The sequence below is a fragment of the Castor canadensis genome, chromosome 5 (genome assembly GCF_047511655.1).
Source record: "Castor canadensis chromosome 5, mCasCan1.hap1v2, whole genome shotgun sequence".
NCBI lineage: Eukaryota > Metazoa > Chordata > Mammalia > Rodentia > Castoridae > Castor > Castor canadensis.
The window spans coordinates 177,316,085-177,342,416 of record NC_133390.1 but is presented as its reverse complement, the minus strand read 5'-3'; the positions used below and the strand labels follow the sequence as shown (position 1 = coordinate 177,342,416).

The window sequence follows — 26,332 nt, the reverse complement described above, 5'->3', positions numbered from 1 at the left end:
AACCTGAAACGGAAGCGTACGAACCTCCACGTGAGCAGAATCCCCAGGACACGAAGCTTCGCGGAAGCTTCAGAGAACGTGCACCGTGCAACCGCCACTGCTGGAGCTGCCCTTGTGCTGCGCTCTGCACAGCCTGGCTTGGGCACTGGAAATCCGTGCAGATTGCTGGGAGGAGCCCTCCTGTGCGCCTCTCCTGAATCCTATTCCGTTCCCTTGCTCACGGACAGACTGAGTTTTGGCCACTAGGAAAGTGCTGCTATGCACTACCGCGCATGTCTTTGGAGAACACTCAGCTACATTTTTGGTGGCAGGGCTGCTGGGGGCTTTCCTGTGTTCTTCAACGGAGCCTCACAGGAGGGACTCACTGTTGACCGCTTTGCCAGGAAAGTCTGGCTCAGTGGAACGCTGGCCCTGGAGGGCAGCTCAAAAGCCCAGGCAGACTCAGTATTCCAGGGTCTCCCTCTCTCTTGCCCATGCCTCTTTCTCCCCAGGTGATTGTCATGCGGTGGGTGCTTGGCCACAGTCTACTCAGCACATGAGGCCTCGGAGGCAGCTCAGGCCCTGTGTCTCCCAGGCTGCACCTGTAGGAGGCCCGAGTCTCACCTGAGATCCACACCTACCATGTGCCCTGGGGCTGCTTCCAGGCATCAAGCCCTCAGAGATGGAGACATAGAGACCCTGCCACATCAACCTCCTCCTTCTCCTCCCTAAAGTCTCCTTCCTGACTGCTGTGCAGCCACCTGCACAGACTCATGGATTCCTTGGTCCAATTGGGTGCTGCCGGATTGGGGGGGGGTGCCTTCTCAGCCTCACCCCACAGAATCAAACCGCCAAGGCCCCTCTTCCTGTCACTGACTCCCTCCCTGGTCAGTGGGTGGCCAGAACCAGTGAGCCACACACAGGATGCCCACTACATTTGGTGTCACAGACACACATCTCCTCTACTTCTAGGAAGAAATTATTGGCTTACCTGCAATTCAGATTTGACTGAGTTGTGTGTTATCAGCTCACCCTGACACCCTCTGAGAATTGCCTCACTGGTGCGCTTCTCTTGCCTGGCAGGTTACGTGTTCCCGCACAGCACATCTGATTGTATTTTTGAACTTGGAAGGTTTGCTTTTTTCTTTTTAAAAAAGCCTCCTCCTTGTTCTTAGTTCCATAAGTGTTGAAGCCCCTTCCCTCTGATATTTGAAACAAGAAATTCCTGGGCCTTTGGCAGTTTTTTCACCTAATTTTTTTTTTTTTTTTTTTGCTTGGTAAAATTGTTCTTCAGCGTAGATCTCAAATAGGGCACGAGGAGCGAGAAAGAGGACAACTGCGCTTGCTGATTGCACATGGGAAACAGAAAATATTTACAGCTTGCAGCAGGCCTGCCATGTTCCCATGTATTAATATTTCTGGCCCTCTGTCAGCTCTCTCGGACAGTTTTTTTGGTTTTTTTTTCATTTCGCTGTTGCTTTATAAAACATTCCGACAACTGGAGCCAACTGTTTCTTAGTTTTTGAGCTTAAACAGTTTTCTTTTTCGCTTGATGATTTTTTTTTTCTTTAACCAGAGTGCTTTGTGTGAGGGTTCTGCCAGCCACGTGCCTTTTCCTGCAGCCCGGGTGATTACTACCTCCGACACAACAAAGGTCTGAAGATTTGCACTCAAAGTGCCAATTTGCAAGGATTGCATTTGATGGCCTCACCGAGCCGTGGCTTTAAGGAACACGGAGCTTGTCTTTGTACAGCCATTGTGCTCCCCTTCATCACAGCTAAAGAGCTCTTAGCTGGTGTAGACCCTCCACACTCCGCACCTACGGTGACAATTATCAACGTTCTGGGGGCTATTGAGGAAGGAAAGGGCCATACCCCCTCCTACAGCACCCTAGAAACCTCCCCGCAGCTGTCCTCCATTTGGCTTAATTATCCATTATTGTCTTACTGTGCCCATTAGGGCCCCCAGCAGGCTGAGGACCACTCCTTCCCGCTCTGGCCTTCCCCCCCATTCTCCTTTGTGCGGCTCTGGGGATGTGAGAGAAGCCCAAGCCCTGTGGGGCGGGCATGCGTAGTGAGGAGGAAAGTGAGTTGAATGCTGGCTCACTCCACAGTGTGAATCTCCCTGGCTTTGGCTATCAGAGGTGGTAAGCAGATGGTCGCCTGCCAGCTGCCTGCAGGGCAGCCATTTCTACCTGCTGTGACGTCCAAAATGTTTGGAGGTGGCTTAAAGTCATAAACACTGAACTCGAATGGGAATTTTAGGCCAGCAATTCTGTCACTTCAGACACATTTTCTCCAGCTGGCCTATGGTGTGAAGGGCCTGTGGTCTGGGAAGGATGCTGCCCACAGAGGGTCAGAGGACTTTCCCTATGTCCTGTCTCTTAATGGTCTCATCACCACACTTAAGACCAAGTGTCACCAGTGAACGCTGTGGGGACAAACCACATGTAAACCATGGCGGTCGTGAGTTTGGGTGGGAGCTCCTCAAAGCACTGTAACTTCTCTGTCCACGCAGGCTTTCTGGCCTGGGACATATTATAGGACCCCATACGTTCCCACCAGCCGCAGACTCAGTTTCCTGCTCTTCATGTTGCTGGGGCATCAGGGCTGAGGTGAGACCTGGTAAGAGAGGGACGTTCGCCACTGGAGTTTTTGGAGGAGATTCTCCTTCCAGGCTTGACATGGTTCTAGCGTAGCTGCTCATCCTCCTGCATGTCACCACAACAGCCAGCCAGCCATAGGCTTGCCAATAGTCAGGCTTCATCCTCCTGGCTGCAGTGATTGGTCCCACAGAAGAGCATGTGACTCATGCAGGCCAATCAGAGCCCTTCCCTGGGATTTTCACTCCTTAGGCTCTTTTTCTATCCCTAGCTTGGAATAAGGAAAACGCTGAGCTATGTGAGACTATCTCTACAACCTCCCCCCCACATCCCCCACTGCCAACAATCTACAGAAGGAGTCTACATGCTTTAAGAAATATTGGGGTTATGTGGAGAATGGAGAGATGAGCACGGGAAGGAGAAAGGGAGAGAGAAAGAGAGGAAAACAAAGAGGGGGAGAGAAAGATCTAATGGCCAGCCCTGTTCTGAACTTCTCAGTTGCTTAAACCACTCCTTGGAGAAGAAAGGAAGTCCACTGCTGGGAGCTTAGAAGCCCCACGACTGTCCTGCTAGTCAGCCCACCTCTGTCATGCTGGGGACCTTTGAACAGTCCAGCCTGGGGAAGCATGTGCTGCATGCTGTTTTGTTTGGGGCTTCTGGCCTGGAGAATGGCCTGTGAGGCAAAGCTGGAGGCCAGAACCCAGATGGGAGGTTGGAAGTGATATCTAGATACATGGCTAAGGCCAGGGCCAGAGAAGAGGTATTTGGGCTGGGGAGAAAGGAGTAGCTATAGTGGGACATAGAAGATGTTAGGAGAATGTGTTGGTCAGGATTCTTGAAAGTGTGTAGTAGTTGCCTTGGATCAGCTTTAATAAAATCAGAATGGTTTAGCTGTCATACTTGAAGAAATTGGAGGCGACAGGTAAGGCTGTATCCAGGGGTTCAAGCATTGCCATCAGGACCTGTTGTTTATCTCTTGGCTCTGTGTTTCCTGGCTGGCTTACCTCAGGCAGGTTCTCTTTGGTGGTGGCCACCTGCGGCTCTGGGCTCCAGCATGGATGGAAGGTGCCTCTGTTCTTGCTGCTCCTGCACAGGTCTCACTGAATTGTCATGTGCGCCTCTCTGATGGAGTCATCACGGCCTGAGGACAAAGAGCTGATGGGCGGTGTGGACCACACACCTACTCTCTACATGGATCAAGAGTAAGTCTTTTGGTTCCTGAAGACAAGGCCTAGGTGTGGGAGACTGGCCACCAACTGTGCCTGCCCAGGGTGTGGAGGAAGATGTGGGGGAGAGAATGGGTGTCACCGGTGCTTCTGGGGTATGGCCAGGGCTGGAACAGGAGGCCTTGAGCAGAGACCTCTGAGAGGGGGTGGAGGAGTGGGGGAGACAGCAACAACAAGGGGCCAAATTAAGCTGGAGCGGCCCCGTGGCTTTGCCCGGTAAGACAGCCCTGATTTATAGGTTTGCAGGGTTTGGCTCTGGTCTGCTGTAATCAGCTGACTCTTATTTAAGACCTTGTGTGCTTACTTCCCCTTGCTCAGGGAAAGAGGATGAACCAGAGCAATTGTGATTTTGTCTGGGGACAGGGACAATCAGCTACCCATGTTGGTGGTAATCAGGGTGTTTTTTCTTTTGAAAAAAACAAAGCAAAACAGGAAAACTTCTTTTTGTCCAATACAGAAAACATTTTGCTGGCAAGTCTGTTCTACCAAAGAGCCTTGAAGCCTGAGTTTAAGGTTGTCTTGGGGTCCTGAGGTTTCCTCCCCACCCAGTGGAGGAGGCCATAACACACCTCTTATTTGTTACTGGGGTTTCTACCAAAAAGCATCTTCCCAGCTCATGGTCATCTTCTGGTCCAGCTCGTGTCCTCAGGCCTCAGGGGCTCTCCTGTTGGTCCTTGAAGCCCCTCTACTTGTAGGGAAGGGAGGGGCCACCCCACCTGTGGCCCATCCCTGATTATCAGTGACTACATGCCTAGGGCAGTTGCCTCCACTCTCTCAGTTTGTTTTGGTGCCAGTGAAATGCCTAGGACCCCTAGGCTCCCACTGTCCTGGACTCTAGTCTAATAAATAAACCCCAAATAAACAAGGAGCTCCATGCAGGGGACCCTCTGAGCCACATAGGACGTGTATTATCTGTGTGGTCTCTACCCTTGCCAAGCCAACGTCTCTTTCATTTTTATTTATTTATTTAGTTTTTGGGGGTGCTGTAGTACTGGGGTTTGAACTCAGGGCCTTATGCTTGCTAGGAAGGCACTCTGCCACTTGAGCCACACCTTTGGCCCCCAACATCTCTGCTTTAGAACAGAAATTTTGTATCATCCCCTTCACCACCATGTGGTGAAATTCAGAGATAATAAAATATTCCAGCTGTGATATCAGGGAGAAGCGCAAAGAAAGTAAAAGAAGAAAATGAATTTCGCCATGACACTCTTCAGGCATGGCTGCATCAGGAGATGCTGTGGGTGGATCCTAACAGTGGCTAGCTCACAGCTTTTAAGCATCAGGACTCTTGGCCCTTACAGTGACTATTGTTACATACAGCTCGTGGGCCTTGGGGTCAGGACCCTGGGCCTTTAGGGCTTGGCTGCCACCTGGACCTCTTCCTCGAGCTAGCCCGCAGTTCCTTGTCTTTGGCTCTTCAGAGGCTTCTTCCTTTTCTGCACTCCCACTCTCCTTTGTTACCTCTGCTGCCTCTGTCCTCCTCCTTCAGCTGCCCTCTTGCCCCTACTGCTGCTGCCACTGTCTTCCCTTGTGTTACCAGCTCAGCCAGCTCTTCCCATTACAAAGGTCACAAGCAGGCAAGAGCACCCATTTAGGAGAAGCCTTTATTGGGCCTAATGCTGTAACTTCAGAGGGCAGCACAGGAGGGTGTCTCCAGCTGACTCAAAAAGTGAGTCCAGCAGTCAGCCTGCTTATATAGCCAGAAAAGGGGCATGGCATGCAAATATATCATGGAATTTGCACCAATCACAGAACAGCTTCCATTTCATCAATCACAGACCTTACATAAGGACCAATCACAAGTCCTGCATTGCACCAATCACTGGCTTCTTGCTGACTTACTCAGGAGGTGTTCCGCCTGTCATCTTCAGTGATGACAGTGTAGGGTCATTGAAAGTTCCCTGGGCTTGTCTTGCCTGGGATGCTACCTTCCAAGGATGGTGCAGGTTGTCACTGCAGTACGGCCTTTGGAGCAGGAATTGTGACTTCAGCTGCAGAGGTTCTTACACCCGGAGTGTAGCTTCCTCCAGGAACCCTGCAGTGTTCAAAGCAGCTGGATTGCCGTACGACAGTCCAGTCAGTTGCCGAAAGAAAGGCTGCTTAGTTGACAGCTTCCCAGGCACAAATGAAGGGTATGACAGCTGTCAATCAAAGGGTCAAATCAACATGGCCTCTCACAGCTTAGCTTATTTGAAGGAAAAGTCAGTATAAAAGTCAGCTCACAGTAAAAGCCTATCATCAACATTCCTAACAGCACTTAATAATGCTTAACTCCCAGCAAAATGCTCTGAGGGAGGGTTGGCTTCCTTTAGCCTCTCTCACAGGGACAGAGAGTCTTGTGGGTACAGTGAGGAGGGACCACCAGTCCAGGGTCATAAATCCAGGGAAGCTTCTTGGAGGAGACTCGGAACAAAACACCAGCCAGACGCCAGCATAACTTGGCTGTGGGAAGAGTGTGATCGCTGTGTGGACACTGGGAGAGGGCTCTTTGTATGTGAGCTGTTAGCCCAACCCCGGGACAGGGACTGTCCTGGGCTGACACATTGACACAGGTGACTGACGCACGTCTCCCCACGATCACATGGGGTAGCGCTTGGGGACATTGAGTGTGGTTTGATGGTTCCAGGGCTTCATCCTTGACCTCCCACACCTGGAGTCACATTGCAGTCTCGCCAGTCCCCCGCCGTGAGCTTTGGGTTCTGCTCCTGGCTTCTTTGAGCCACTGTCAGCTCCACCATAGACAAAGTAATGGCCTCCACCTCACAGGACTCAGGAGGAGCCAGCCACTTGGCCTGTGGACCATCTTAGCAGAAGGATCACCCTGCGTTATCTCAAGGTGGCAGCCTCTTCCTGTGGCAGAGTGGCCATGTCCTCCCCATGTCTTCTTAAGCATGTGAACACGTGCTATGTGTTATTAATGGGCCTTCCCCGAAGGTACAAAAATTGGGAACAAGGAGAGGAAGGCAGAAGGATAGAGACCGCGGGGAGATGCAAACGGCTCTTGCAGGGGGAAATCACGTGGGTCTAAGATTTGACCACCTTTGGGAATCCTTCCAGAATGATCTCCTTAGAACATTGCTAACATTCCTGAGAACCTGCCCGCCCAGAGCAGAAAGGATGTCAACTGCTCAGCACTCCGTTATATAATCCATTTTACTACAGCGTAACTAACATTAGCTCCTTTAGAGCTTCCCCACGGAAACTGAGATTTCAGAAAAATTGTCTCCGCCATTTCTAGACATGATGGTAAATTTGAATTGGGGCAGCCCATGTAAGGAAGAGCTGACTTAGCATTCTTCATCTGAAGTCGTTGTTGGTGTTTACTGGACACTTAATTTGTATTGGCATTGCACATGAGGAACCTTCTCTGGAGTCTTTATATCAGTCCTGCAAAGTAGATATTATCCCATAAAGCAAATGAGGAAACTGAGCCCAGAATGGCTGTGCTACCAGCCCAGGCTGCTGACCGCTGTATCTGATGAAATCTAGTCCTTTGAGTGCTGGGCACTCTCTAGTTCCTGTACCATAGAAAAGTGGTGATATGGCAAGGAACCATGTACACACACCCCTGAAGTGGAATTTGCCACAGGAGGACTTGGTAAAGAAGGAGCCGAGTGCCTGTGACCTCAGAACATCTGCTGGTGCAAGGGAGAAGCTTTCGCTTGGCATGGCTGGACCTCAGAAGAGGCTCTGGTAGAGGATCCTGCTCTCACAATGCTCTACCCACCAGCAGGATGGGAGCCACAAGACATCAGATCCACTCTTAGTGGCCTCCCAGAGCAGGTGTCTCTGGAGCCCAGGGGATGGCATCAGTCTGCTCTCTGTGGAAAGAACTCAGACCTGAAGAGCCAGCTCCTTGCTGAACTCTAAAACAGGGAGAAAGTGAACCTTCAAGACCACCTGGGTGTCTCTCTTTATTCTCCTTTCAACCTGACATCCGCCCATTATAAGTTGCATGTAATTTCAGAGATGGTAAGATGTGAAATAACGTGTGTCTTAGAGTCCACTAAATATGGGACTTTGCCCCCAGGTCTGGTGAGAACCGAGTTTGTCTCCAATGTGAATAGAACAGCCTGGTCTGTTGCTCCCTGGGCCAGGTGCCCAGTAATGCAACTAGTCCCACCCATCTGTGCATGCAGCCCTGCCATTGCCAGTGACAATGTCACTGTATACTCACAGCACGTTTTTGGGGCTCCCTCCTGGGCCATGCACAGAGATGGACCGAACTTTCTTCTCACTGGGTGGCTAGTGTTGAGAGTGAGTTTCCAGGAGTTAGGAGGCAGAAGAGTGGGGGCGAGCCATAACATCCATGTGAGAGATTTGCTGTAATAGTGGCACTTGTGGAGTTGAGACAAAAAGTTGAGAGATGGGAGCTTGGTCCTGTGGCTGCAGGGGCAACAGGGGGTTCCTGGGTAGCTTCGATGACTTGGAAGTCTCCTGGAACCCTGACTTCCTCACCAGAAAAGTGTCAGAAATCCTGGCTGTCATCAAGTCTGAAAGCTCGAAAGGCTCACAACTCCATGCTTTGCCAGTTCAGTTCACACTGAAATTCATCCATCTGTCCATCTATCCACTCATTCACCTGTGCATTCATCCCTCCCTCTGTCCATTCATCCATCTGTTACCTGCCCATCCATCTATCGTTTATCCATTCATTCATCTTTCCATCATCTTTCCATCCATCCATCCATCCATCACCTGTCCATTTGTCTGTCCATCCATCCGTTCCTTCATTCACACGTATCTCTGAGTGTCATGAATTCATGTGTGGAGGTGAACCAGAGTTGTGTGGTCTTGCTTCCATGGACCTTTGGTTCCATTGGCCCTGGTGGGTGGTGGGAGGGTGAGAGGGGAACCTGCTGAGTGCATCCAGCCTCAGCCTCCGGTCCTTCTGGCCCATAGGGTAGAGTGGCATCCAGTCCCATGTGGCACTGAAGGACAAAGCCAGGGCTTCTACAAGGACCAGCCAGTCCTGGCTCAGCTAACTGGCCAATGGGATATCCTTCCTCATCTGAGGCAAGAAGGATGGGAACCAGGAAAATGGTGTCCTTGGTAAAGGATGCAGGTCTTGAGGTGGGAAGTAGCACTTCTGCGACCCCCAACCACATTTCTATCCTCTCCACAGCATTTGCTCCTCTGCACTGTCGTCTGGGTCCCTCCCACTGCTCATCCCAGCAGCTATCCTGAACCTGACACCACAAACAGGATCCTATCACCCTTTCTGCTTTCAGCCCCGACAGGAAGGTGGTGTAGAGTGGTGAGAACTGGACCCTAAAGCGAAGGCTTCTGGGCTTAGTTCCCTCTGCCTTACTCGCTGTCCAAGGTCAGGGGCTCTTGCTTATGTACAAAGTGGCTCAAAACAACTTTCGTGTTGACAACCGTTATGAGGAATGATGAAGGAGCATCATGCACAGAGGGCACCATGCTGGGGACCCTGCTAAGGGCAATGTAAGCATGTTCTCTTAGGGTCAGGCTGAGGCCTCTCGTGGTGGACACAGGTTCCCAGGGCTGACTCATTTGCCTTGAGACAGACCCTCTGGTCTCTCTCACCCTGTCTCCAGGCTTCAGCCACACTGGCCTGGTTCCTGTCTAGGAAACACATCAGGCAAATTCCTACCCCGGGGTCTTTGCACTGGCCATTGGCTGTGCCTAGCATGTACTTTCCCTTTTTTCCTCTTCCTGTAGAATATAAATCTGCTGTCACTTCCTTCAGGAAGCCTTCCTGGACCAGAGAGATGCCTCCCATCCTTTTGTCCCTTGTGACCTTTTCTAGTGAGTTTTTACAGTTGAGTTTGCTTGACACTGAAATTTTGGAGTCCAGTACAGGATGGCTCTTGGCTAGCATTGAGTAAGTTCTTGTTAAATGGAGAAGGAGGTGATGAGTGAGGGAAGGGATATTGGGAAGTGTTGGATTGCTTTTCTAAGAACACACTCATGCCAATGGCCTCTGACAAAGCAGTCAGTGAGCAGCGACCTGAGTGCACGTTGCAAGAGTTTGCAGACATCAGAACAAGGAAGATGCAGGCAAGGCTCTGTGCCTCTGTCGCCTGCCTTCCTCTGGGGTTTCCTCTTCCAGCCATGAGCCATGCAGACTAAGGGAAGGTGCACATAGCTTCCAGCCCAGCAGCTCTCCTGCTCAGCTGTGCACCGGAAAGCATAAGTACCAAACCCCAACTTTGAGTGCCTTGGCTTCTGTGGGTTTAAGTCAAACTCTTGGTGTTATTTCAAAGTCGTTTTCTTCAGGGGGTGTGGGTGGGTACATTTTATACAGAACATGTTTCAAATAAAAGACAGCATTTCCCCCTTCTTCTTCCCATGAAAGGCAGGGGGTCGAAGACATCTTAATAGCTTTCATATCCCTTGCTCCAAATATATTATTTCAGCACAATAGTTTCTTTGCGGGAGAATTGCTTAAATGATTCAAAATGGATTTAAAAATATATTTCAAGTTTTAATTTTATGCACAGAACATTAATGAGCGGAGTGCCTCAGAGACTGCCTGTCAGTTTAACATATTCACAATATTCTCAGCACAGATGTTATTCCATCGAAATCCTTTTAGAAGGAAGAAACCAGTAATTTTTTTCTTGGGGGATTTCAGAAAATATATTATTTTGAAATTATATTTTGATCCCAGAATTCTGCACAAAGCATCATTGCGAGGGTCTAGGTTGTCAAGTTACTTGGACACCGAACTTTTAAAAAGTTGGAAGAGAAAAGCAGCATTTGTCCCATGTTGCTGCCTTCCCTCGATGAGGACTTTGGGCTGTCACAAATGGGATGTGACATCATGAAAACTTTCTTGAGCTGTGCACGTGCAAGGCTCCATCTCCCTAGACAGTGGTGGAGGGTTGGACGGAAATGTTGAATTTCATGCAAAAACACTGAGCAAGGGCGACTCTTGGTTTTTGTCTCGTTTGCTGGAGGATGCCAGCTGTCGTGGTCAATGCAGCACTGCCTTTGCTTCTGCAGTGAGGACGCAGGCTCCGTAGTTCTCCTGTGTGTACACATGCTAGCACCGTTCTCCAAAGGTAATGGAGATTACCTGCGGAGAGGAAAGGAACGCCTCCTTCAGGGTCACACCCGCTGCTTCTGCATCCAAATGCTCAGGGTTTGCGTCCAACAATGAGCTCCAAGTACCCCCAGCGGGGTGAGCGTAGATTGAATAAGTGATCATTCCCAAGGCCTGTGGGAATGATAAGGCCATTGGGCAGTGTTGTGGATTCAAACGCACAGAGTGCCTGGCACGTGGTCAGACATGGTGACCTTGCCCTCCTGTGCTGTGTTGTCAGCGTTTCCTCTGTCCTCCTGAGGGCCGTTTCCCATCTACACTTCACCACGTGGTGGACTCTGCCGAGAGAGCTCTCCCTGGGCTTCTCACAGGCCCAGTTCTGACTTAATCGGCACCGCATGTGTGGCACTCTTGCAAGCACTGTTGGGCTCTCTGCCAGGAAAATGGTGGGGAAGTGCTCAGCCCTCAGCTGGCTGACCTGAGGGACCCTTGGCCAAGGGGGTTGCAGCGGTGACACTTCTGGAGTTGAAGGCTCTGTCCCCTCTCACAGCCTTCTTTAGGCACCAGGTTCAGGGAGATGCCAAGCAATGAGGTCCAAGAGCCTCCTACTTCCTGTGTAGGATGCCAGCTTGTCCTAGTTCCTGATGTCCAAAAAAGAGACATTGGAAGACCCTCTTTTCCTTGGAAAAGAGCAGACAATACAGACTCCCCATGTCCCCTGCCCCAACTGTGCTTAGCCTTCTTCCTTCTCATTGCTCCCCCAGGGTGGTCCATGTGTCACAATCCATAAACTTAGGTTGACACACCATCGTCACCCATCCATGGTCTGCATTAGGGTGCACTCTCGGCGTCATATGTTCTGTGAGTCTGGACAAGAATGTCACGTACCCTCCATGACAGTGTCACACAGAGTGGTCTCACTGCCTGGAAAACAGTCTGTGCTCCATCTGGTTGTCCCCTGCACATCCCAACCCCGATCATTTTACTGCGGTGCCCTTTCTCACGTGTCAGGAAGCTGGAACCACAGTGTGCAACGTGGGATTCTTTCACTTAGTGATGTACATTTTGCTTTCTCCATGTCTTTTCTTTTTTGAAGCAGGGTCTTGCTAGGTAGACTAGGCTGGCCTAGAACTTGTGATCCTCCTGCCTCTGCCCCCTGAATGCTGGAATTACAGGCGTGCTTCACTATACCTGGCTGTCTATCATGTCTTTGCATGATGATAGCTCATTTTGTTTCAATACTGCACAGTATACCTTTGTCTGGATCAACCACAGTTTATGACTCCATTCGCCTCCGGCAGGACATGTTGGCTTCTCCCCAGATTTGATAGTTGTGGAAAAGCAGCAGCAAACATCCTTGTACAGGTTTTCATGTGAGCATAAATTTTCAATTCCTTTGGCTGGATACCAGGGAGCCCAGTTATTGTTAAATTGTATGGTGATGGTTTGTTGGGTTTTGCAAGAAACTCCTAAACTGTCTTCCCATGAGGCTGTACCATTTTGCATTCCTACCAGCAATGAGAGCTCCTGCTGCTACACACCCTCGCCAGCATTTGGTATTGTCTTCTCCCCCACTTTTAAGAATAAAAGATTTTACTTTGAAAATGACTGAAGTAATGCATACTTAAATGATCTTGGCGTTCATGGAAGAACAGCAGGGAAAAGGTGGAACTAAGAGAGTGGTGGGGGGTTGACCCCTGACCCAGATATTAACATGAGCTTCAAAGCTCAGATCAGTCGGGTGGAGGAGCAGACAGCTGGTGAAGGAAATGGCCAGGGACCTGGGCACCACTGTAGCAAGAAGGCACTCAGAGAGAGCGTGGGGGCAGGAGAAGGATGAGCCCTTTGACAAACGGAAGAAAATGAAAACAGAACCAATCACCCACATAGACAAAAATGAATTCTAGAAGGATTAAATACTTACAAGGAATATGTTAATGAAGTGTCAAGAAATTTATGACACTGCATGTACGAGCTAGGAGCTGGGAGACCATCCTGACCAAGATTAAAAACCCGGAGGCTACAAAGAAAATATTGATTTTTTTTGAGTCTATGAAATGCAGTTCTATATGCCAAAGGTATCAGGTAATAAATAAAGGATTGATCTGGGGAAAATATTTATAACCAAGATGTCAGACAAGGGGTTAATTCCTATTCACTATGAAAATTCAAATAATCCAGATGTGTAGAAAGTAAAAAGTGAATGTTTGCTTGTGTCCCCAGCCCCTTTCCCTAGGGGAACCTTTTAGGGGTTTGGTGAATTTCTTCTGGATGTCCTTTCTCCTCTATCAGAAGGGATTAATTTTAATTTTCTTTTGAAAGGTCGCAATGGGAAGTGGTGCCATGTTGGCTTATTTTTATGGATTGTGCTCTTGCCCAAACCTGTCATTTGTACCCTTCCTACCGTATTGGTGCCATTATTTACTTAATCTTTTCTTTTTAAATTTACACACTTAAAAAAGCATAGAGTTATTTCGAAGGAAACTTCCAGTCATCACCATAAGTGGAAAGCCAGTACTCGTGGGCAGGTAGAAGGCTTTGGTCAGAACAGAGTGAACTCCGGAGTGACTAGAACCCGGTTCTGTGTTGTAATGCTCACTTGCTCTTGTTATGAAAGAGGGCGGAGGCAGTGCGGGGAGCTTTGGTGGACCGACTGACCTCTTTGGAGACTGTCCTGGGCAGAGCCAGAAGGATGGTGAGGGAATAGCTTTGTCAGGGCCTGCTGTTCCTTCCTTCCTCTCCTTCCTCACTCCCTCCTTTCCTTCCTTTCTCTTCCTTCCCTCCCTCCCTCCCTCCTTCCTTCCTTCCATTCCCTCCCTTCCTTCTACTCCCTTCCTTCCTTCCTTTTTCTTCCTGCCATTCTATTTACTTCCTTTCTTCCATTTCCTCCCTTCCTTTCTTCCTTCCTTCTTTCTTTCCTTCCATTGTATTTACTTCCTTCCATTTCCTTCTATTCCATCTCCTTCTAGTCCATTTCCTTCCTTCTTCCTTCCCTTTTCCTCTCTTCCTCCCTCCCTCTCTTCCTTCCTTCTTTCCTCCTTCCCTCTCTCCCTCCCTTCCATCCTTCCTTCCTTCTTTCCTTTCTCTCTCTCTTTGATCAAACCCAGGCCTTGCACATATTAGGCAAGTGCTCTACCACTAAGCTACATCCCCAGCACTTTTTTTTGGTTAAAGACAGGGTCTGGGGGAATTCCAAGATGGTGGCTAGAGGGAGGAAGCAGAAAGCATGCCTCCTAAAATAAAATCTTGGAGAGACACTGAGATACACCTTACAGGAAAAACCACCCAGAAGAGGCAAAACTTTGACTCCTCCACACCTCCAGCCTGCGCATAGAATCTCCACTTCATGTTAAAGACAGGGTCTGGCTATGCACCTCAGGCTGGCCTCGAACTCTTGATCTTCCTGCTCCCATCCCCCAAGTGCTAGAATTATAGGTGTGCACCAGTACAACCTGCTGTGGTTTTTCAATACCATATGTGCTCCCCAAATCACTTTGTGAACCCCACTGTGATGCTGATTTGACATTGCTGGATGGGAAGAGAAAGATGCTTGGTGCCAGCACCATTTAGAAGTCACTCTTCAAAATTCCAGATATTACAGTCTTCCTTTAAAAATCAACATGCCTTCTAGAAGAATTCGAGTGCACAGAAAGCATGCTCAATCCTGCTGCTAAAAGTCCCCGGACTCCCAGTGCAGGTTTATTTCTGTTTTATTATTTGTTGTGACTTGAGCTTGTCAGTGTGGTACTTACAGATGCACTAACATATTTAGAGATTTGGTTGGGGTCAATGACAGCTAAATATCCTTGCCTTTTTTATTTTTTGAAATAAAGAAAGGAGAAGTAATTTGGTGAAATTTCCAAAGTGGTTGCGGGTGCTGCTATGAAAGAGCGTGCGTTTCCAGCAAGTCAGGAGAAGGACCAGGAGGAGCTGGCCCTTGGATGCGGCTTTTCTTTTCTTTTCATCTTGGCAACTTTCTTCCTGACATGGAAGATTTGTCTTTTTGACAACTTTCTGTGGAGGACAGTGCACCATGACCCAAAGAGAAACTGGAGTGCAGATGTTTCACCTCTGCGCCTCTTCTGAGTCATCCTGTGACCTGCTCAGGGCTGGGCAAGGTCAGGTGCAGACTGTGAGCAGAAGGATTGGAACCCACAACTGACTGTGATGGGAAGGCAGTGGATGTCAAGCTGAGCACTTGGGAAAGCGTCTGTTGCTCTTGATCTCAATGGTGTGCTCCAATCTGCTGTCTCCCGAGAAGTCCAGAAAAAGATGGTAATGACCTGAGTGCTCCTCTGGGGCATTCCCCACCTTCTGCAAGGTGGCTTGTTCCAGCTCTAATTTGCTCATTTCTGTCCTCCCAGCTGCTTCCTGTGAACGGGTGCTCTGCTTGTCCCCTGAGACGGAGGGCACAACTGAGGAAGCTAGAAGTGAAGTTTCACCCCACAGCATCAATCTACAAAACAAGGAAGTGTGTTCTGAGTCTCCGATTGGTAACTGCACGCAGACAGCCTCAGGCCTCCCGTGGTCTCCCTAGGAGAGATCAGAACCTAAAAATCTCCACCTTGTCAAAAAACGAGCCCCCTAATTAAGGTAATTCAACCAAAGCAAAGAAGGGGGAGAAAAAGACGCTGAGGCTTGCTGCAAAGGAGCCAGGGAGGAGTGAATCAGGAGAGAATTTGCCAGGGGAAGGAAACTGCAAACCTGCAAAAGTCTTGATCTCTCACACAAGCTGTCCCCAGAGAAGCCAAGTTCAAAGCCATCAGCAAAATGATCACTCAGTGTTCACAGGACAAAAGGCTGCAGTTGGGTGGGGGAGGAGAGAGGAGGAAAACAACCAGATAGCCCAAGTGCCCACTCACTGCACCACACAAACCTGGAAGAGTTTGTGTTCCTGGTACAAAACCTCAGAGAGTTCAGAGACTTCCCTTAGCCTGAGTGATAAAAAGTATTTTTATAAACCATGGTGCATTATAGTTGTTTTTTCTTTTAAAGACATATCCAGAGTTTTAAAAAAGAGGAAAAGGTAAGAAAAAAGAAAAGCTACATAGGTAGGAACTTGGATTCTAGGGGAGGAGGGGCCCAGTGAGCATCTTTTCCTACTTTAGGGACAGTTACTGGGTGGAGGACCAGGGGTGGCAGCAGGGCCCTGTGGGTATCCTTCCAGATCTGAATTTTGTTTATTTTGCATGGGATATAAAGACAAAAACAAATTAAAACAAAATCTGAAGACAAGGCCTGACATGCTGATGCACTCCTGTAATCCCAGCTACTTGAGAGGAGGAGGCTGGGGCCTGGCTCAAGTGGTAGAGTGAGTGCCTGGCAAGTTCAATCCTCAGTACTACAAAAAAAAAAAATAGTTGAAGGTGGCATCTGTGGCTTTCCAAGCCACCTACTCTTGCTGCCAGCTACTTGGACAGGGCTCCTGAGCGCCTCTTCCACTGCTTGGAGCCTCCACCTGCTCAGCCGTGCCAGGGACTGGTGAGGCCACAGGGCCTCACAGGGCAGAGTGTGGTGCTGTTTGCAAAGCCCTCTTTAAGCCTGGGCACATCTGTCATGCCTCAGCCAGGACTGCAGTTCCTGCAACCAGGGGACTGATAGAAGCTGACCTCTGGAAGGGAGAAACCCAAAACAGAAGTGTGGTTTTGGGCAGCAACTCACAGCATTGGCAGCTGGCATTTGTAGTAATCTACAAATTTGTGTAATCTGTCCCACATTACCAAGTGTCATGCTTGCTCTCTTGGCACGTATTTGTGTGCATGCGTGTAGTCACAATCATTCTCTCTTTACCCGCCAGGAGTCCCAGGTTCAGAGAGGCTTACTTATTTCCCTGATGTTCCACAGCTAACCAGAGGAAGTGTATCCTGTGCACCCTCCATCCTGTTCCTTACATCTGCTAACCCCAGGCCACAGATCCCGAGGGTGACAAACCAACTTCCTGAATGGAACTCACAGGAGGATTTAGTGTGCTTTAAATTAAAAAAGAGAAACCTGACCTTTTGGGGCACTGGGAGTTGTGGCTGCAGATTCATACAGCCAGGGATTGGTTTACAGATCCAAGAAGCAAGGGTGGATTCTCCCTAAACTAAAGGAGAGGAGGAGACTGAGTTCCTGCCTGCAGACACTCAGTGTGCTTGTAGAAAGGGGAGGCTGTGGTCACAGACAACACAGGAGAGCTGGCAGAGGAACCAAGGCTGTCTGGAGAATGAGTTAGATATCTGTGTATGAACACTGTGGCTTTCCGGAATCTATAAACCTCCATTTTCCATCAACTTTGGGAGGTTTTTAGTCACTATTTCAAATATATTTTCTGTCCCATTCTTACTCTCATCTCCTCTGGGACGGCAGAAGAGGACATCTCCAGAGGCAGTGTGGGGTTGTTGCTGAAAGCTTGGATGGCAGACGGACTGGGTTCAAATCCAGTTTCAACACGTCCCAGCCAGGGGTCTTGGCCTATGGCTTACGCACTCTTTGCCTTGTTGCCACTTCTGTAAAGCAGACTAATAATAGCCCTGGCCTTGTTGAGGTGCAATCAGGATGAAGTGAATCAGTTCAGTCAAGTGCTTAGTACGATGTATGGCATGTGGATAGCTGGCCCTTGGTGCCTTGAATTATCTCTAGCTTCATCTGTCATCTGTAATGTCAGCTGTGTCTGCTATGGGCTCCAGGCCACCATCTTAGCATGTAGCCTTGAGACATGCTATGTAGCTTGATATTGTTCCTGCCTTTGGGATGCTTTGATGCTGCAGACACTGGTGGCAACCAGCTGGTGTGGTATACACGTGCATCCCAGTGTGCAGGAGAGCTTACACCTGGAGCAAACTCTCAAGCTGATGAGTAAATAGTTGTCTGGGTCAGCCTTTGGGTGGGTGACTGGAGAGGTGCTCTGTTTCAGCTCTAAAAGATGTTGTCCCATTGGCTTTTAGCCTGCCCCTGACTCCAAGTGAGGTGCCAGGTAGAATTTGTAACCTTGTTCCCTTGTACATACAGCAACTCTTTTTCTCTGATTACTCTCAAGATCTTTCTGGTTTTGATTTTTAGCAGTTTCATCCTGTTTGGCATTTGCAAAGCTTCTAGTATCTACAAGCTTCCATCTTCCATCAACTTTGGCAAATTTTGAGTCATTGTTTTTTCAAATAAATTTTCTGTCCCATTCTTACTTTCTTCTCCTATTGGGACACCAAATACACCATATGTTAGACTATATGATCTTGGGCTATAGATCAGAAATGCTCTGTTCATTTCTTTAACCCGTCTTATCTCCATCCTTTAGATTTGATAATTTCTATTGACCTGTCTTCCAGTTTAGCAACTCTTTTGCCATGATCAATATGCTTTTAGTATCCTAGGGAATTCATAATTTCAGTTACAATTTTTCAATTCTAGACTTTCCATTTGGTTCTTTGTAATAATTTACCTTTGACTCTCCAGATTCCCTATTTGTTTAGTCATTAAGACTATATTTTCCTTTAATTCTTTTAACATATTAAGGTCTGTTTCAAGGTCTTCATCTGCTAAGTCCAATACCTGGTTTGTCTTGTTTCAGTTTCTAGAGACTTTTTTTTAGAAAAAACTATAGTTTATATATTTTTTGTCAGTCTAATTATTTTATTGAATTCTACAGATGCTGGAAGCTATATTATAGGACCTCTGGATTGCATTGTTTTCCTTTCTAGAGTGTTTTAGCAGGTGATTTGATTCCTGGCTGAAAGCTCAAGGTTTTTTTCTAATTCAGTGAGACTTAACCTCTAAACACTGCACAGCCCCACAGATTGTGTCAGAGCTTGATAACAGTTCCTGTTAGGAAATTTCTCATGTAGGCCAGCTCTAGAGTGTGGTTCTCATGCCTAAGAAGAATGCCAGGTGTGCTCAGGAAGTGTTAATGAGGTCTCTCTATGCTGGCAAGGCTAATGCTGCATCCACAGTTCTCCTGGAGATAGATGCCTCTACTATATCTCTGCTGTCAACCACGCAGCAGTTACTGCCTGGTAGACCTCAGCTGCTCAACAGCATAACCCTCAATGAAAGAGGGATCGCCTCATGTGCCTTTGGAGCCTTCTGTCTTCACAGCTTCCAGATTTCTGATGCCCCAAGCCACAGATCACAGCTGCTATGTGCCTGCCTGTACCCTGTTCTCTACCTGTTTGACTCAGTGGGACCACCATGCCCTAAATGAGCTCCTCCTTCTGTAACTGGGAGAATCATCCCCAGTTACAAACTATGATTGGTTGAGCTCATCATGAGGGTTTTCTTTTTCTTTCCTTCCCCCTCTCTCTTCCTTCATTTCCTCCCTCCCTTCCTTCTTCCTCCCCTCCTCCCCTCCTCTCCACTCCCCTCCTCTTCCCTTTCCTTCCTTCCTTCCCTCCCTCCCTCCTTCCTTCCTTCCCTCCTTCCCTCCTTCCCTCCCTCCCTCCCTCCCTCCTTCCCTCCTTCCCTCCCTTCTTTTTTTTTTTTTGACAGGGTCTTCCTATATATCCCAGGCTGACCTTGAATTTACAATCCTCCTGCCTCAGTCTCCCTTCACACCTGGCTCAGCTTTCTTTTCTCAGGAGCTGTGATCCTGTGCTACCCATGTTTGTTGCCTGGGAATAGTTGCCTTGTGTGTCAGGTCCAGTTTTCCATTGTTTACTGCCAGTGTGACATGGTCAGATGCAGAAGCCCGGGAGGCATGTCGTTTGCTCCTTAGAAGGTGAGTCCCAATTCTAGCATTTCCTCTTCTTGCTCCCCAGGATTCCCTCCCAGATCAATTACTTGCATGCAAGTCCCTCTCTCAGGCTCTGGTTTTGGGGGAACCAAACTAAAACAGAGAGTGTCATACAACTTTGCTATCTGTGTAAGAGTAGCATATCTGTACAGACATGCAGATCACAAGGACAGTGTGTTTCTGTGTTTGTGTGATGTCTGAGCATGTCCCCAATCAGTCCACGTGCACTAGTCTATTGTCCTGATGCCTGTGTCTTTGTGTAAGGAGACATGGTGTACCTTTGAACATCTGGCCTCAGAAGGCACTGTAGATAATGGGCATCCTGGTGAGCCAAAAAGAGCACCAGGAGGTTCCTCCTGGTACTGATGCCCAGGGAGATCTCCAAAAGCTCTAGTGTCATGAGCACAGGCAAGTAACCCAACATCTGAGCCTCTTATAGCACCAAAGGCTTCGCTTGAGGAAGACGCATGACCCCGCCATGCCACGGAGCAAAATGCATAGGGATGGACGTGTTGCTCCATGGAAACCCAAAGAGGGGAAAGCAAACTCCACAGGGTCCTGGGGTCACGCCATCATCACTGTCAGGCCGGAGCACCAGGCCTGAGGCTCTTGCTGAGTCACCAGTACAACTGTGTGTGTGTGTGATTGCTCAGATGTCTCTGCTGTGTGTGTGTCGCCCTGGTAAGGACACCTGCCTTCATTCACCACTCCATCTCCAGTGCCTGGCCCGTAGGAGGTATGCAATAAATACTTGTTGATTAAGTGTGGGGACTTGTCCTTTGTCCTTGGGCTTTTTAAAATGGAAGGCTGTGTGTCCCCGGAGCCGGAGCCATACCCCAGAGGCCAGTGTGTTCGTTCTTCCAGCCCAAACTGGAAATGCATGGGGGACAATGTAGCATCAAGCAACCAGCCTGGTGGTCGCTCCGTCCTGGAGGTTTTGGGTCAAGGAATTCTTGATCTGGGGACTTTCAGCAGTCTTAAACAACTATGAGGACTCCTCAGCTCTACTCAAAACAGTGAGAGGCCCCATGCATACCCCGCCCCTCCCACTGCTCCCCAAACAGCATGCGCTTATCACTTGCCTTCAAACACATGGGCCTCCATTCAAATCCTCCCAAAGGCATCCCGATCTCCTTATAAGGAATCTAACCCCCTTCCTTTGGCCTATGAGGTCATACATGTGGCACCCTGCGCCCCAAATACACACATCCTCTGCCTCCTCTCACTTCCTGGCTTTTCTGGGTATAGCCAGTATCACTTGATGTTCCCAAAGATCCCCTGGGCTCTTTTCTAATGTCGCCGCCAGCCTCTCTCCAGCTCTGCTGCTGACAACTCACAGCTGCCACCTTTGACACTGGAAGCACTTTGGCTAGACAGGTAGCTGGAGACACCTGGGCATCTTTCAAATCCTGTATGTGTGTGTGTGAGTCCTTGGAGCCAGTGCCTGACTGATGTGTGCATGCAAATGGGGGGCTCCTTTCCCTTGAGATGGAGCAAACTCAGGGGTAACTCATGTTCTGCGTACCGCATGGGACCAGGTGAGCAGGGATGTCACTTGGAAGCACTTCGTGCTGGGCTCATCCCCTGCCTCTTTTGCTGCCCTCACTCTTGTTATCTCCTGAAAGCATGGCCTTGGTAAGTTCCCTGGCCAACACCTTCAGCCAGAAACCCTGGACTGTGGCAAGTCTCACATGTTTCTCCTGTTCTTGGAATGCCCTCCCCCAGAGCTTCCCATGTTTGCCTCCCTCTTATGCAGGGCTCAGCTCAAATGCCACCTGGTTCCTGCCTGTAATCCCCGAACTCAGAGGCAGGGACAAGAGGACTGTGAATTCTAGGCCAGCCTGGGCTACATAGCGAGTTCTAGGTCAATATGGGCTACATACTTGTTAGCTGTCTCAACAAACAGCAAATAATGAACAAAGTTACCCCCCAAGGGAGGCCTTCCATTGGCGCAGCCTGCTCCTCTCATCTGTCATTTCTTGGCACATCACCCTGCTTTAGGGACTTATGACATGCCTATGTGCAAGTTAGAGCACTGAATCGCTTTTTTGCTTGTTTACTTGTTTATTTTCTCTTTGCCCTCCTCCAACCCCAGGTCAGAAGCTCCAGAAAAGTATCCATTCATCCAACAAAAATCCATGGCACATTTACTAAGGACCAGGGTCCACTGAGGCACTGGGGACAGAGAATGAAGAGGGACAGCTAAGTCACTGCCCTCCTGGAACTTTTATTTCATTTTAGAGGGGGGTAGACAACAGGAGATGAATGAATAAGTTCTCAAATATGCCCCATTTGTGGCATCACCAAGAATGGGGACAGAGTGGGTATGAGAAAGGAGTGGGGGCTCCTTATTTTTTTTATCAGAACAGGAAAATTTTCCTTGGAGCCTCTACATCCTCTGGTCAGAAACGCATCCTGTGAGCACCCCGAACTGCAAAGGAGCCCCAGACAGTGAGTTTTGGGCAAATGGGGACCAGGTCGCCAAGGGCTATTAGGGACAATTAAAATTTGTCCCTAAGGGCTGGGGGCCGTGAGCAGGACCTGCCACACCCAGAGAGATCCTTCTTGGCTCTACCTTCTGCCGTAGAGAACTTGTTCTCACACATGTCCAGAACTGTACAGTTTAGAAAGAGCTTGGTAGCCATCGTCTCACTCAGTCTCTCTTGTGGTCCAGGGACAGTAGCATTAGACACTAAGCCATGAGCCCCTCCTGAGTTCCAGGCTTGGTGTTGGTGTCTCACAATGTTTGTAGGGCAGCTCTCTGGTGGTCTTGAGTGGACACTGTTCTCCCTCCTTTTTGCTTGTGATTCTCAAGTACGGCTGTGGAATGTGATGGGAATGCAGCCCTTGGGTGGGGAAGGACCAGCCCGGTTCCAGCCCTGCCCTCCCCTCCAAGCAAGAAGTCATCCATGACCCAATCCAGCAATTCACAAAGCCCCAGGGTACAAAACCCAGGAAGAGTACAAAACCCTCAATAACCAGAGTACAAAACTCAGCTCCAGTGCAAGTGGGATACCCACATTTGAGCCTCCATCCACCCCAAGAGGCTTCCTGAGCCTTCATTGACCAGATTCTGATATGAAAATGAACAGACCAATATTGCTACTTTATTATTACCTATCATGCATTATTTATTCAGATTGTCTTAGTTTTTACCTAATGTCCTTTTTCTGTACCAAATCCTATCCAGGACACTACATGACATTTAGTTGTCATCTCCTTAGGCTCCTCTTCACTGTGACAGTTTCTCAGATTTTCCTTGTTTTTTGATGACTTTTACAGTTTTGAGCTGTGCTGGTCAGGCGTTTGTAGCATGTCCCTCTACTGAAATTTGTTTTGTGTTTTTCTCATGATAGTCTAACAGCAAAGCATTATGGGTGAGTGAGACCACAGAGGTCCTCATCATCATATCAAGGCATTGTCTGTCAATATGACTAAAAAGTCTTGATGTTGTCTTTGAGTGCCTGGATAAGGTTGTGTTTTTTAGGTTTCTTCATTTTTTTTAAACTTTCCTAGTTGCATGTTTTGGAAGAAAACCACCCTGCGAGCCCATACTTAAGGAGTGGAGAGTTATTCACCCTGTCTTTGAGGGTGATGTAGCTACACAAATTATTTGGATTTCCTTTGTATGAGAAATATGTCTCTTCTTCCTGATCTAATAACTTATTTCATTTACTAATATTAGTATGGATTTATGGGTATTTATTTCGTACTATGAGTTATAATCCAAAAATATTGTCATAGTCTGCTTGGGATGCTACACAACACCATAGACAGAGTGGTTTATACAAGAGTCATAGAGCTCACAGTTCTGGAGTCTGGGAAGTCCAAAGCCAGGGTGCCGGTGGGGCTCGTTGTCTGGTGAAGTTGTCCCTTTGACAGCTTCCCACTTTGTCCTCACATGTATTTCCCCTGTACTCGGCCTGGGGGGTGGGGATCTCTTCATCTTCTTAGAAGACCATTAATCCCATCATGAGGGTTCCCTCCTCATGACCTCACCTAACCCTAATTACCACCCCAAATTCCTGTTTCCAAATACCGTTACACCACCACATGACTCTCATACATTCTTTGGGTCATTTCTCCCCCCTTCCCCCTCCCCCAAACATATGAATCTTGAGGGAACCCAATACTTAGTTTATGACAATGACTTTTATTGTTCAAATTGTTCCAGTTTTGTTTCCAGTCAGAAAGACACAGTTGGATCCTGTATCTTTCTGACATACTCTTCATTGTATGCACATGAGTGTGTGTGTGTGTGTGTGTGGAACACTTACTTTTTGGAATCACAAAATGTCCCAGGCCCATCTTGTATATTTTCTATTTCAAACTTGGAGCTTGGTGTTAGAAATCTGTCTGGGCCATGGGTGGCTTGCTGTCAATGACGCTGTTGCTGCCAGAGCAAAGAGATAAGTGTGTATTATACACATCCATGAATATTTCCATGTGTCCCCATCTGTGTCTGTCCTAAACTAAAGACAAGTTCATATTGATGTCTCCAAGCTTAATCCACAAGCGTGTGGACCATTCTAGTTTACTTTCTTGCCTAAGTGCACCCTCCCACTCTAGCAGTGAGAAGCCTGGACCTCCCTATCCAACCTCATTCACTTACTACTTTGAATCCAGAACCCATGTGTATCAGTGTGAGAATTGCTAACGTGCACCTTAGTGCCTTTAAGTCGAGGGCAGTGCTCAGGGACAGTTTCATCTGCTTTTGTCTCAGGTTCCACATGTCCCCATAAGTTACATCTTATTCCTCGATTTCCTTCCGTGAGGCTGCTTCATTTCTGATCCTGATGTTTCTTTCTGTGAATCTCCTGACTTTCTAAGTGAGTTATTTTTTTAAAAGTTTCACTCATTAAGGTTTACTTCTTGCTCTGAAAAGTTCCATAGAGTTGACAGATGTGACGTGTTATTTATTCTTCATTAGAGTATGACGTGGAGTAGTTTTGTTGCACCCAAGTCCCTTGTGCTCAACGTCTTTATCTCTCTCCTGAACGCTGAGTCCTTGGCAACCACTGGTCATTTTACTGTGGCTGAAGTTTTCCCCTTACCTGAATGTCATATAACTGGGACAACACAGTCTGTAGCCTTTGAGGACTGTTTTTTTGGTTCACTTAGCAATATATTCTACTAGTTCCTTGATGTCTTTTTGTGGCTCAATACTTCATTTCTTTTTATTGGTGAAAAACATTCTGTTTTATAGATGTACCATAGTTTCTTTATCTGCTCAAAAATCAAAGGGCATCTTGGTTATTTCTGGTGTTTGGCACTTATAAATAAAAGTGACATAAACATCTGGGTGCTGTGAACATCTGTATTCAGGTTTTTGGTGGATATATGTTGCAGTTGATTAACTGGGATTTGTGGCTCTCAGCTCATGACTGCTGGATCACTTAGAAAGACTGGGCTTAACCTTATTAGAAATTTCCAAATTATCTTCCAAAGTGGCTCTCCCATTGCATTCCCATCCTCAGTGCATGACAGTCCTGGTGCTACTTGTCCCCAGCAGCAGGTGGTGTTGTCAGGGTTTTCTTTTTAGTAATAAAAGACTAAAAAGATTTTAAGTGACTCTCATGGGTGTGCAGTGGCACTTCACTTTAGTCGGTGAGGTGTCTTTGCAGATCTTTTGCCCATTTTCAAAATTGGTTTGTTTTCTTAAGTTGAGTTTTGTGAGTTCTTTGTGTATTTTGGATCCAAGTTCTTTATCAGATGGGCAGTCTGTGCATATTTTCTCCTAGTTTAAGGCTGGTCTTTGATTTTTTTACTGAGCAGAAGTTTTTTATTTTAATGAAGTCCAACTTATCATTTTTCCTTCAAGGGTCATGCAGTTGGTGGTTTATCTAAGCACTCACTGCAAAGTCAAGACCACTGAGTTTCTCCCATGCCATCTCCTGCAAGTTTGTCAACGTTGCATTTTATACTGGTCTGAGTTCCATTTTGAGTTAATCTTTTCCAAGGATGTAAAGTTTGTGTTTAGATTCATTTTCTTTGCTTATGGGTACCCTACTGTTCCAGCACCATTTGTTGAAAAGTGTCCTTTCTCCTTCATTAAAGGGCACTTGACTGTATTCCTGTCAATCTATTTCTGCCTCTGTTCTGTTCCACTGATTTGTGTACCTATTCTTTCACCAGTGCCTCACTATCTTGGTTTCTGTAGCTTTAAGTCTTAAAGCTTGCTGGTTGTGAGGTTGTGCTGGCTCCTCTGGATCTTTTGTGTTCCTACATAAACATTACTATCAGTTTGTTGATAGTCACAAAATATTTTCCTGATATTTCAATTAATATTGCAGTGAATCTGTAGATCAAATTCATATGTGTGTGTGTGTGTGTGTGTGTGTGTGTGTGTGTGCGTGTGCTAGAGATAAAACTCAGGGCCTCACACATGCTAGGCAAGTGCTCTACCACCCAGCCCTAGAACTGACATCTTAATAATAGTCAGTCTTTCAATAATCTACCCATCTCCTTACATCTTCTTTGATTTTTGATTTTGCACATAGGACCTGTGCATATTTGATTTGATTATGCCTAAATATTTTACTTTTTATACTATTTAAAATTCTTCTGATTTTTAATTTTATTCACTATTAGTGAGCACATTGTAATTGTATACATTTATGGGGTCCGATATTCCAAGAGTGATTAAGTCAAGCTGATTGACATATCATTTGCCTCGCTTATCAATTTCATAGTGAGAGCTTTGGAATCTACTCTTTCAGTTGTTTTGAAATACACAACGCTTCATGACTGAGGACAGCCACTCTGCTGTACAACAGAACTCTATCTGGAACCTCCCCTTTTATCACCTG

At 47.6% G+C, this 26,332-nt stretch overlaps 1 protein-coding gene across 1 annotated transcript in view; it reads right to left on the bottom strand.

The window, feature by feature from the left end:
- Cimip1 (ciliary microtubule inner protein 1) overlaps positions 1-26,332 on the bottom strand; it is a 52,912-nt gene that overhangs the window by 6,501 nt on the left and 20,079 nt on the right. Inside the window, exon 4 of the mRNA XM_074075262.1 lies at positions 25-200. Within this exon, the coding sequence (XP_073931363.1) occupies positions 25-200 (176 nt within the window). The remainder of the gene's footprint in view (positions 1-24; positions 201-26,332) is intronic.